At 41.4% G+C, this 13637-nt stretch overlaps 1 protein-coding gene across 1 annotated transcript in view; it reads left to right on the forward strand.

The window, feature by feature from the left end:
- SORCS3 (sortilin related VPS10 domain containing receptor 3) overlaps positions 1-13637 on the forward strand; it is a 585972-nt gene that overhangs the window by 545811 nt on the left and 26524 nt on the right. The window contains exons 17-19 of the mRNA XM_029932551.1: positions 2279-2392; positions 5435-5606; positions 7908-8094. Of these exons, the coding sequence (XP_029788411.1) occupies positions 2279-2392; positions 5435-5606; positions 7908-8094 (473 nt within the window). The remainder of the gene's footprint in view (positions 1-2278; positions 2393-5434; positions 5607-7907; positions 8095-13637) is intronic.

Here is a 13637-nt window from a genome sequence, read left to right on the forward strand (position 1 = left end):
GACTATTGAATGCGGAGAATGAACTGAGGGTTGAAGGGGAAGGGGGAGGGGAGAAAAGAGGTGGTGGTGATGGTGGAGGGCACTTACGGGGAAGAGCACTGGGTGTTATATGGAAAACAATTTGACAATAAAATATTATGGAAAAAATGAAAGTACCTATTAAAAGTTTAAAAGTGAAAAAATAATTTAATTAAAATTTGACATAACTTATTTTTTGATAATGGCTCTGTTTAACAACCATTAATTAACTGGAGAAATTCCTGAAATTGTATGTCCATTCACACTGGTGGTTACCAGCTGTCACAACACTGAGTCCACATTGAATCTGTAGGCTGGGATAGCTCTAATCATTGATCAGGAGCATGGCAAAAGATTTGCTTGACAGACATGTTTCTTTCTCCTTTTTCTCTGCCAGTTTCATGTAAACATGGCCATATCAGACTTGGTCTTGCATTCCACCTTTCTGGCTTAGGCATCTGCAGGCACTTGGGATGTTTTCTATGGTCCACACTGGACGGTCAAATATGGGCTCACATCTCCCTGCAGAGACAGACTCAATGTAATGGGATAATTAGTGTGATTGCTTTTAAAACATAATTGGAGTATTCATTCACCCAGTAAATATTCAACACCAGCAATGTCCTAGGTACTGCTCTGAACTCTTACATTGCCAAACAAAAGCAACAGAGATCTCTGTAGTTTCAATGTTGTCCAACACACTGTGGTCACAAAGATTCTGTCTGGGGAATCAGAAAAGGCCTCATCTGATGTGATACTAAAGAAGAATACTTCACAGACTACCAAACACAGGCAACATAGAGTGCTTCAAGCCCAAGGAATAACATAGGCAGAAACAAAGGGTTGCAAATTTGGCCTGGACTCTTCAGGTACGAATTTGGTGTAGAGGAATATGGAGGGGAGGTAAGGTGGTGTGCAACTGGGAGAGCATTTTATATAATCTCATCAATCCGTAGGTGCTTCCTAACTGCACTGCTTCATACAGTATTTTCATGTTCTGCCTTGTGCTGTATTATTATGTTCTTTGGTTGGATTGGAGACATGTTAGATCTCTTTCCCCAAAGACTAAAAGTCTTTGAGGGCAATGATTGTCACACTTCTTCCCAAGGACAGTGCACATATTGAGTAATAAATAAATCTAGAATTAAACTTGTATCCCTACCTCCCTTTCTTTCCTACCCTAGTCACACATATAGACAATTTGCCTCTATTGTCATTGACCTTTAATTAAATCTTGGCTCAAAGAACATAGGAGCAGAAAAAGAAAAGAGGGTAGGTCTGGGGAGAGTGATTTTGTGTTTTCTTAACACTCAGTGGATTGATATTCAAATGTCTAGATTGTTCTGCCCAGTCTGTGGGTTTCAAGAAATATTTGGATGCTTAACTTAGAAGCATGAATTCTCCTGCCATGTGAAGACACTTTCAATGACCTCTGGTTGGATTCAAGAGCAATAATACTTATTTTATTGCTCTTTTTCTACCCTGACATTTATGGATCTGGGAGCCTTATGAAACTCCAGGAAGTAAGGAAACACCAATCATACCAATCAGATGGGGGCCCTTCTCTCTACACTGGTCTGTTACTCCTTCATTTTGGAATGGGAGGAAAGCAGAAGGGAATCATATCTGCTTTCTTTATTTTATTACAGCTAGGCTTTTATGAAAATGTGGGAAAGAAAGAACCACAGTTTTGTTGTATGTAGGGAAACAGTAGACCTGTGTTATATGTAGTGGGGACAATTTCAATGATTGTTTGTATATATGTGAATGCAAATATGTATATTTGTTTGGGAAAGAATTTTTAGGAAAAGTTAAAATAAAATCTATGAAATTAACTGTGGAATAAGACCTGTGGAATCTTACCCAGAAATTAATCTTGACCTTTAAAATCATCTTCTTGCTTGTCACCTACTTATGTCAGTAATTTCACTGTGATCCAGAATATGCTTTTCAGATTATAGCATCTCTGACACCCGCCCCAGCCAGTGAACCTGCTGTGTGATGTATATCCATACCTCTTTTTAACCTGGAATCTTCGTTTGATAATGCACTAGTTCCTCCATACGCTGGATGTCCAATGATTTGGGATTATTTCTAACTCAGAAACTTCAAATGAATATTTGCTGTCACTGGTAATATTTGAAAGAATGCATTGCAGCTTTTTGCAAGACTATAGGGAGGCACTCGTGTTTGTATGTGTCTGTGGGTGTTTTAGCATTTGCGCATCTGTACCAGTGTGCAATATTCATTTTCTGGACAGTGACTATGGCTATGAGAGACACGGAGAGAGCCAGTGTGTTCCAGCTTTCTGGTACAACCCGGCATCCCCATCAAAGGACTGCAGCCTTGGTCAAAGCTACCTTAACAGCACTGGGTAAGTAAGACACCTGAAGAAACTCTGTTCTCTGGTCTCCTGTTTCTCTATATTGGCATCAAAGGTAGCATTTCTTCTGAAGCAAGATAGAGTATAGACAGTTTGTTTACAGGTGGCTTCTGAGGAAAGCTACAGTTTTGTTAACTGAGAGTAGCTTTTGGGGGGAACTTCAGACATCTACCAGATTTCAATACCTTTTTCCATTTGCCGCTGACAGACCTTAGCTATTGTTTTGGTCAGGTCTTTGCTGGAAAGAGATGCTACCTTATTTTTTGAGCCCCTAGGGAAATAAGTGAATACAACTGGTTCACAGATATCACAGTGCTCTCTAGCGATAGACGGACAGAAGTTCTCCTAGACTCTGATGCTGGCAACTTAAAATGAAAATTTACAAGTCCCATTCTAGGACCTCCTGGAATAAGGAGGTCAAGGCACACTTTGTTTAATTGTCACACTATGTGTGTGTTTCTCTCTTTGCTCACTTATAGTTACTCAAGTGTGTGAAACAAATATTTCCTTGAAGACTTGTTTTCCCCTCTTTTGCCTCCTCCATGGCCCAGAGCAGATTTGGCAAGTGGATGGGGGGTCTAAATAGCACTTTTCAAATTTTAATGTGCTGCAGACCACCTGGTAATCTTGTTAAAATGTAGCTTGTGATTTGGTAGATGTAAGGTGAGGCTGAGATTCTTGATTCATAAGAAGCTCCCAGGCAACATTGGTGTTGCTGCTCCCAGCACTTTGAGTGTCAGAGGACTCAGGTGTTCTGGGCTCCAGTATCAACTCTTCCAGGGGTCTTCTGCTGTCTCACACAATTTACTCACCACCTCCATACTTTTACCTTCTCTGGTTGTAAAATTTGGATAGGTACAGTCCACCCAAGTGATGTCTAGAGAGGGCAGGAAATGATAGAAGAGATGTTAAGTGGCCTGAACTACTGAAAAACAAGAACTTTTAGCTAAATACTTGTTCTTAGGGAGCTGTTGTTGGTGCCTGAGCTGGGGCTTAGGCACTTTGGATGCTATTTTCTTGGGGGTGTCTAGTTCAGGGACTTAAGCCATTCAAACTACAGATCCAGACGCGTGAACTTAAAGAGGTATGATAGAAGTGAACACAGTGCTATCAAGTTTGAGGAAGAGGATTATGACAGGCACAAGTCATCAGGTAGGCCACCAAATCCCAAGCCAGAGCAAAACTTGGACAGAACTGGAAGAGAATTGCATCACAACACCACACATGTGACGTATGACATATGTGACATGTATATGTACACCCAATTTAAAGCAGCTTAGGTATGCCAAAACCCCAAATAGCCAACCAAATAAATCAGAGAGTTGAAAAGGAAAGATAATTCATATATTTTCAAAAGACTTACTACAACTGTGTACACCTATCTCTGTGTCGCTTAATGTTGGCTTGTATTACAGCTCGTCAGCCAGCTGGCCAGTTGAGGTTGTAGAGAAAGAGGAGATGATACCAAGTTTGCATTAGGATGTGGTACCCACCAAAAACCTGCCATAAGTAAAAATTAAATATCTTGTAAATGATTAATACTCAGCAAGAAAGTATACATTGATTACAAAAGTTTGCTTATGTAGATCAGTGCTCACCAAAATAATTATACTATGAGGCACATATATAATTTAAAATTTTCTAGTAGCTATGTTAAAAATAATTTTAAATGCAAACTTAATTTTAATAAGGTAATTTATTTAACCTAATATGACCAAAATAGTATCATTTTAACATGCAAGACTAGCCACATGTTAAGTGCACAGTAGGCACAGGTAGAAAGTGAGTAGCATATTGGACAGCACATCTCTAGACCCATTATGAGCTCAGTTGGCAATTAAAAAATAATATGTATCTACAAGGGGATATATTGTAATTCTATCTGAGTCAATCACTACACACGGCATTTGCTTACCATCCTCCTGAGATCTTCAGATGGAGATAGGGTTCGTAGTTCACAGTGTTTAGGTTGTGAGGGATGGAGAGAAGACCAGGGCAAATATCAAGTATAGTGGAGGATCAATATCACTCACAAAGAATTTTCTTGAATCTGCTTTTGATTGAAAGGCTATCAGAAGAAGGCATCATGGATGGTTTGGTTAATTACTCATGACACACAGGGTGAAAGAAGACATGATATAATGATGGTGGTGCTGGTGGCGCATTTATATTATGTGGTTTTACCACAATGTTGATGGTATGCAGTCTTACAGATAGTGCAAATAATATTTTCCATGCAGGTCAGGACTGTGGACAAGCTCTTGGCTTCACATGCTGGGATCAAGCGAGATGACATGGTGTCACTATACACAAAGATGCTCTTGTCCTGAAAGGTCACAGTTCTTTATGGGAAGTTTTCTCCATGCCCACTTCTCCAAGCCATTCTCCCTCAGCAGGATTTAACAGGCATTTCAAATTTGAGCTCCAGATTTGGCATTTGTGTTGAGTGGGAAGTAAAATATTAGTAAGGAGAGAAAATGTGCTATAAAAGAGCCCCATGGCTTCAGAGCAAGGACTATTCAGAATTAAAGGATGGAGTGATGTCCTGTGGGTAGAGGGAAGATGGGAAGAGGCTTTCTGATGAATCAGAGTAAGAAGTCTGATCTCCTCGCTGGTTTTCGGTACAGAGAAAGCTGGAGATGGCCTTAGATAACCACAAACAAGTCCCTACCTCACAGAAAGGAGCGCTTGCTTTTCTTGCTTCCCTCGTCCTTTGGGTCTGCCTCCTTCCGTCTTGCATGTGAGTCACACATTGATTTTTCTTCGCTGGTTTAGACACTGATCTGATCTGTGGCTCACCAGGTAGGATCAATAATAATGTTTAAAGAGCTACTCTTCCTCAGATGGAGGGATAGCAGTTCCTCAGCATTTGTCTGGCTTCTTAAAGCTTTGTGACTCAGGTTTAGGAGTAGCTGTGCAAAACCTCTCTTGCTCTGGCTTTCTAGCATCTTTTTCTAACATGCGCGCGCACACACACACACACACACACACGCGCGCTACCCCACACTGCCAACAGCTGTTAATACTTTTTAGGTACCGAAGAATTGTATCTAACAACTGCACTGATGGGCTGAGAGAGAAGTACACGGCCAAGGCCCAGATGTGTCCTGGGAAAGCCCCTCGAGGCCTCCATGTGGTGACAACAGACGGGCGCCTGGTAGCAGAACAGGGGCATAACGCGACCTTCATCATTCTCATGGAGGAGGTAGGTGTTGTCCTGGGTCTCTGAGGTCATAATTCACTGCTCCAAGGGAGGGAAGAAAAAAAAGATCATGTATCCCCACAGGTCCTTGTGCCAAAGTCAATGGTCAGAAGACAGAAGGAATAAAAGAAGGCTTGGGCATTTAGGAACCCTCTTCACTCCATCCCTTGGCACAGACCCAGGCTATAGGGGGCCCACTCGGCTCAGGGCAGATACAGATTTGGATATGTTCTTTGAGATTCTCCTTTAGGGTCTGCTTTGTTGAAAGAAAGTTTATCATCATAAGACCATATACTCTAAACTTTGCCAGAAGAAGGGAATTCATATTTTTTCTGTTGCTCCCAGGAGCCTCTTCTCCTTTTTCCTCATGCTTAACCCCCCTGATGAGAAAGGCCCACAAGACTTTCAAAGAGTCTTGAAAGTGTGAGTGTGAGTGTGGGGGAAGATTATTCCAATCTTTTAAACTTATTTGTATAAAGAATGTCACATTAGTTGCTTTTTCATCAACTAGTGGCTCCATTATTTCACTTTTTAGTGTCTTTTGCAATTAAGGCCATAAAATCAGCCTACATCCATTCATTCCAGGATGGAAATAGCTCTAGTGTACGCTTCTTGCTCCCGACATGGGCTATTTCATCTCTTTCCCAAACCAGGGAGCTTTTCAGGCACTTCTTGCTGAGGTGATGGGGCAAAAAAGCTTGCCTGATTTACAAAGGCTTCTAAATTTGTATGCAAATTGCTCTGTGCTCTTCAGATCTTGGAAAGAGACCAAAGCAGGCCAGGAGGGGTTTTTTTCCCCCCAAATGTGAATAGTTTAGAAACCTTTAAAGTCTGGCCCATACTGAACAGGATGGTGAAGGTTCCTTATCCTGAGTTGACAGATTCTTCAGCCTTCACCCACACTGGGCACTTGAATTAAAGGACTTTAAGATTCAGAGGAGGTCATCATTGTATTTCCACTAGAGAGTTTCCAGGACCAGCACTATAAAAACCTTCTCCTGAATGGATGTGAAGAGCTGTGATCTTATCCATTTGAATTGCCTCCAGTTCATTTCCACTTCAATTTATATTCATAAACTCAAGGGTAGTTAACATTGTGCAGGGGGCAAAGGAGCACCTATCAATATTTCATTCACATCTGGGTTGCCATGGGGGAAGAGTAGGGCATGAAACTGTGATCATTGCACATTTACTGGACAGAAGGATTGGCTCATAATTCCAAAATGACGTATATCCTTTTTGTAAATTTCAACCATCTTTGTAAACAGAGATCCAATTCTTATTTTTCACCTACGATCTTTGTTTTGTGGTCAGGTTCAATAGCATTTATCCAAAGTGCTGACCCAGCATAGTGGAAGGGAGAACACGGAAGGGTGGGGCTCAGCATCAGCTCTTAAGAAGCTGAGCATAGGCTTGGGGTGGTGAAATGCACTCACCTGAACAGAGGGCATCACTCCACCAGGCAGCCCCCAGGGTACTCTTGACCTTCTGAGAGGCAAAGGTATCTGTGAGGTGGGATGATTGGAAAAGGCTTCAGGGAATAGGGGGTTAGGCAGGTGTAGGGAAATCCAGGGTCAACAGAGCACAGATGTAATTTTGACTGGTATGTAGTATCCATGTGTAGACTGGGAATAATCATCCTACCTCATAGAGTTAATTTGAAGGTGTGGTATAGGGTATGTATTAAGTGATTAGCATAATGCTTGGAACATAATAATAAATGTTAAAACATAGGAATAATTATAGTTATAGCATTGTAGTTGAGAGCATTGGTGTTGAAACCAGACTGCCTAGGTTCAAAATTTGTCTCTTCCACTACTAGCTGTGAGTCTTTGGTCTACTTATTTAATTTATTTTTGTCCCTGTTTATAAAATGGAGAAAGTAATACTTTCTGCATTATAAAGTTGTGAGGAGATCAATTTCTTGGAACCGAAAAGAAACTTTGTAAGTGTTAGCTGTTTCTATTATTGCTGCCGTTATTCTTATGAGATGGGAGAGGAATAATTAAACCATGTGTGTGTGTTGAGCTCCCTAGAGGCTTTACCTTGTCCCCTTGTGCCCATGTCAAACCAGCTTAGGCTGCCCTGAACTTGGGATTATGGAGACAACAGATCCATAGTACCTCCCCATGATGCCTAGTGGATATCATGTAAGTCTGATCATTGTGTGGAGGGTGCTTCCGCCTCCTGGGAGAAGCTCTAGGTCCTCAAGAGGGTGATGCAGAAGGCACAGGACCAAGCATCCAATAGGAGTCAGCCTGGACATGTGAGTGAGCCCAGGCCAACTGCTCTTCCCCCGTGCAGGGTGATCTCCAAAGGACAAACATCCAACTTGACTTTGGGGACGGGATTGCTGTGTCCTATGCTAACTTCAGCCCCATCGAGGATGGCATCAAGCACGTGTACAAGAGTGCAGGGATCTTCCAGGTGACGGCCTATGCAGAGAATAACCTGGGCTCAGACACAGCTGTCCTCTTCCTGCATGTGGTTTGTAAGTAGCATGAGCCATCTCCTTTCTTACATTCCTCCCAGTTGACAACTCCCGCTGTCCAGACTTCTGGGATGCAGAGCTGAGACTAGCTTTCGTGTGATGACTACCCTTTTGTAATGGCCCAAATTTAGAGACTGAGATGTGTGCTCATCTGTGATTCAATTTTCTGGTACTGAAGTAGATTGAACATCTTAAAAGTTAGGATAATATTACCAACTGGCTCCTCCTTTTCAGTTCCACTATGCTCTGATGGAAGTGTGCACATGCAGACATGCATTCGGGTAAAAGTCCTTTCACATCACTTTAGAGACTCTTAAAATATAGGAAGAGGCAGATCACCTAATTCACTGCGACATGTTCACTTCCAAGCTACTATGAGTGAAGGCAGCCCAAATCAAAGTAAATTTCTAATCTCTGTTGGAAGAACCAAAGAAGGACTAAAGAAACATAAACAGATTTTTGAAAATGTAGAACTGAGCACACAAAAGAACCTAATTCTTACATCCAAGGTTACTATAAGTTCACTCCTGTTGTAAACAATTCTAAGGACTCTCCAAAATATTTTTGTTGACCTAGAACATATTGCATTCCTATTAACTGTTGCTTTGGCCCAAATCAGAACAACAACTCAAGTTCCAAAGTACTTTATACTGAATACATTTTGTGTATTTGCTATCCTGGGACTTAATTCATGTAAAATCAAACTTAGGTATTATGATTTTAGCATGTTGGGTCAAGACATGTTATTGTGGGGCTGGTATTGATTTCCTATGGCTTTCAGTGATACTCATGGGCCTAAGGAATTCTGTCATTCTTATTTGTATACCCCATGATGTTTTAGGAGTAATATGCTATATATGGTGAAAATTGTATGTTCCAAAAGAGTCTAAGTGAATACAAGGAGTATCTTCAACTCAGTGATGACATAAACTTCACCTTTAAAAGATTTCTAGAAAATAGTAAGCTATTTAGTCTTCTAGCATTTTGATCATAATAGTAACACAAGGGCCGACAGTGGTAGGGGACGAGCACTGGGGGACACGTGGATTATAGATCAGTTATATTCCTAAAGATGCCGGGCTACGTGGCCATGAGATAAATTATTTCTTCTCTGGCTCTTCTGAACTCCAATTTCAAAATGGCTTAATTCTAACTGGTACTTTGCCTCACAGGGCCCTTGTAACAGCAAACAGGAAATATAAATTAAACACCCAATTATTTACTAATTTATTCAACACATGTTTGTTGAGTTATGAATATAGGCAAGACATTCAGCAAGGCCCTGGGGAAGCAACAATACAGATATGGCCTGAGCCTTGCAGACTTTACATTCCATAAATTCTTTTTTTAATGTTTTATTTGTTTTTGAGACAGAGAGAGACAGAGCATGAGAGGGGGAGGGACAGAGAGACAGGGAGACACAGAATCTGAAGCAGGCTCCAGGTTCTGAGCTGTCAGCACAGAGCCCAACATGGGGCTTGAACCCACGAACGTGAGAGCATGACCTGAGCCGAAGTCGGAGGCTTAACTGACTGAGCCACCCCGGCACCCCCCAGACTTTATATTCTGGTGGGGGAGGGAAGATGTTGCTAGAAATGGGCCATCAATAGCCCTAGTGGTGATAATCACACTACACCAATTAGACTCATTCCGTGCCAGAAGCACTGAGTCCAAAACCCAGGTATGTGGCGTACAGGGTGTTCATGAGCCAGGGTTTAGAGCAAAGGGACCTCTGTTTAAAATCTGATCATATCCCGTTGTTAAACATCAAATATTGGTCAACTTTCTTACTCTTTACAAATTTCTTGTTGCTCATCTTTAATACTTAGGTTATAGGGAAGCTATGAGAATCAAATTGGATTATTAATATGATTCACAGGTCCCCAGGACCATCCCTTGGGTTTGTTGATTCACAAAAAGGACTCACAGGACTCAACATATAGTCATACTCAAGACTGTGATTTATTACAGTGAAAGATGACAAAGCAAGATCAGCAAAGGGAAAAGGGTCATGGGGCAAAGTCTGGAGACAACCAGTTGTGATGTCCAAAGAGTCAGCCCCCACCATGGTGTCACACAAGACTGTATAATTCCTCCAGAAAGGAGTTCTAGCAACATGTCAGAAGGGCTGTTTACCAGAAGCCCTCCTTAGAAATTCAGTACCCATGGTTTTTTGGGGATACTGGTCAGTCAGGCATCCTCTGCCTAGCATATGCCAGAATTCCAGACACGCTAAGGAAAATATATTTCAGAACAAACAGCATTGCTGGCATAAACTACCTAGGCATGGTGAACCACTCTTAGCAGTTACCTGTAGACTGGAAATACTCTCAAAGCCAAGTTTCCAGATGTTGGCAAGAGCCAATCTTGCACACAAGTCTTTGTAAGGATGGCAATTTCAGGTCTATATTAATATTTTTCTGCATAATATGTAAAATGCCACTTACCACCCAGCGTGGCACATGATGAATGATACCTGGTATGGTAATTACTAAGTACTACCTATTAACTTTCTGCCTGAAGCTTCTACTGCATTTAAAAATGAAGACAAAGAGGGAAAATTTACTTCCCTCTATCCCAACAATCTGCTCCACCATATTCCTAATTCTAACAATAGGGGACCTTGCCCAAAGGGCGCAAAGACCAGTGTATCCTGGTGGCAAAAATCACAACAGCAAGAAACTGATTTATACTGTGGGTTATGTGCATGAAGGAGGAAATGTTCCTTGAAACTTTTATCATACTGTAATTCCCTCTAAATCAATCATGGCTGCATTTACCAGACAGTTATTATTGTGGAAACTGCTCTTGGCCTCACCTTGGGCCATTAGCTAACAAAAGTAGTTGTTAGCCACCCATAATAACCAATCTCGCACAGATTATTAGATTTTTATCAAAAAGAGCACTGTTTGACAGTGAGGATTTTAGGAATTTGCTGTGTCCCCTCCTGAATCCTTCCCCTCTCTTCTCCCTGATCAATGGTGTGTCCGTAGGTTGAAGCCAGGAGCATCTGGTTCAGGTTCTTTGTACTACAAAGCTATTACATGTTGTTCCTTGAGATTCTATTTACCCAAACATGCTTGTTTTGAAGCTGGAATAAATGTGATCATGTTTGATGGTGTGCCAATTCATGGAAACTGTATCCCTCTGTTTGCAATGAGTTTAGGGAGAAGGATATCTCCTTTTATCTTTTTGAGCTTCAAAGTACCTGACAATGTGTACCTGGGCCAAGGCGCTGAGTGACAGAAAGGTGAGGAGATTGCCAGGGCCACAAGCCATTAGCAGTATCATCGCTTAACTGTAGAAAAGCCCAGGGTTCTGATGAGCTGGCCAGGGGAATGAGCTTCATGCATTTTGAGGGAAGGATATAACAGGAACACTGACTTTTGGTCAAGGCTGGTAAAGGGCCCCTTTCCCAGCAAGGCAGAAATGAGCTCTGTATCTGGGCACAGAGAATGACTCTGGGGTGTTCTTGTAAGATACAGAGTTCTCATCTCCCTCGTAGGACATGGCTGGCTGGGGACTTCTTCCAACTGTCTCATTTTCCTCCCCATGGATAACTAAAACACAACAAAGAAATATAAATCAGATAACATCCTAAAAATGAGTAAATTAAGTCACAAGAGTAGCCAGTGCTTTCTCATACCTTGTGGGTATTTGTATTTTCACAACAATCAAGCCATACAAAGATAATTGAGCACAATTTTTATTGAAAATAATTAAGCCTTCAGGGTTGCCTGGTTCAGTCAGTTGCATGTCCAACTTCAGCTCAGGTCATGATCTCGTGGTTTGTGAGTTCAAGCCCCATGTCAGACTCTGTGCTGACAGCTCAGAGCATGGAGCCTGCTTCCGATTCTGTGTCTCCCTCTCTCTCTGCCTTTACCCCACTTATGCTCTGTCTCTCTCTCTCAAAAATAAATAAACATTTAAAAATTTAAAAGAAAATAATGAAACCTTCAGCCAAATGTATACCTGAAGTGACAGGTTGAAATTATTACTATTTGCTAGAAGAAACCTTGAGGGCCATATGTCTGCGGTCAGGTATGAGAGCTGTAGTCAAAGAGTGTTTTTGAGTTGTAGATACATAGATCCTCAAATACATGTTGATTGTTCAGGAAAGCACAGCATGGACAGTAGTAGACAGGCCTGGATGCTCTCCTCAATTAAACATTAGTCTTTGTCCAAACACTTTCTCCCCCAACATAAATTTACCTACAATACAGGAGATGCCTAGTGAGACTCAGAGAACTTCCACTTAGAGGGACCTCTACACAGTGGTACATGGGACAGTGAGTGTGGTAATGGTGGTGGTGGTGGTGGTAGAAATAGTGCCCACCCAGAATTAATGGTATGGAACTTTTAACATCCACACATCACATTCATAGGTTCTTATTCCTATAAGGAAGGTAAGGGACAGGGTAACAGTAGGGAACCATGTACAGCTGAGGCTCTGTAAGAAGGAGGAAAAGATCATACAGCTAAATGTAAATCAGACAAGAAAATGAAAAGAAGCCATCTGTTATTGTCCGAGCTCTCTCAAAAATGACCCAAGATGTAAATAGTGAAGGCTGAGTGGCCTGAAAAATCCCACCTATGAGAAGAACTCAAGGCCCCCAGCTAAAAATATGTGTGGATCGCAGTCTTGATCTGTAGTTCACTCTCGACACTGTTATGGTGGAAACCAGGAATATTGGTGCTAGCATAGTGTGATGGGTAATTAGAAGACTTTAATTGGACTTGGTTAAGTAGGGAAGATACAAAGAAGGTAAAAGAAGAAAAGAGAAGGAAGGAAAGGAGAAAAAGGAAACGAAAGGGAAAGGAAGGGGAGGGGAGGGGGAGGAGAGGAGAAAACCCCAAGGAGGCAAAAAAATAAAATAACATATCCACCCCACAGTGCAACACTGACCTGTTAATATTTCCTAGCAGCCTTTTCCTCTTCTCATTTTTGTTTGGAAATGAATTAAATTAAAATCCTCATTTATTATGAGTAGGATGTGTTTATATATGTTCTCTTACTTTCTGCTTATATCCGTTTTCTGAGGGGAAAAAAAGAGAAATTTGCTTTGTGCAAGCAGCTTTTTTATTATTTGGGAACCTGGAATCTATTTCTCCTTTGATTTAGGGAGATACACATTTTCTTTTTTGTAAAACAGTCTTGCCAGCTTCTGAATGAGACCCCCTGAGTGACACAGATGATGGGCACAATGGCGGATTGTTGAAGAGGGTGGAACCAATTAACAATCAAGCATAATGGAAGAGCCCTCTGTGCAATGCACTGAACCTACATCACAATACAGGCTAGTTCTCAGAAATGAAAGACTGCTGTTTATCTTCCTATTTATTGGCTAGTGTCTAGTAAACTAGCTTTGTCCTTGGATTGGAGGTTCCTAACTATTCATGATTAGGCACATCAGATGTAAATGTATTTCAGATGTCACTCAAAAAGTCTAAAGCCTGAGGTGTTCTCTTTTATACAAGGTGCTTTATTTCAAGTGCACACCCCCATTTCAGCATTTGTGAGTTTGTGACCCTTGTTTTATTAT

The sequence above is a fragment of the Suricata suricatta genome, chromosome 2, assembly GCF_006229205.1.
Source record: "Suricata suricatta isolate VVHF042 chromosome 2, meerkat_22Aug2017_6uvM2_HiC, whole genome shotgun sequence".
NCBI classification, from domain to species: domain Eukaryota; kingdom Metazoa; phylum Chordata; class Mammalia; order Carnivora; family Herpestidae; genus Suricata; species Suricata suricatta.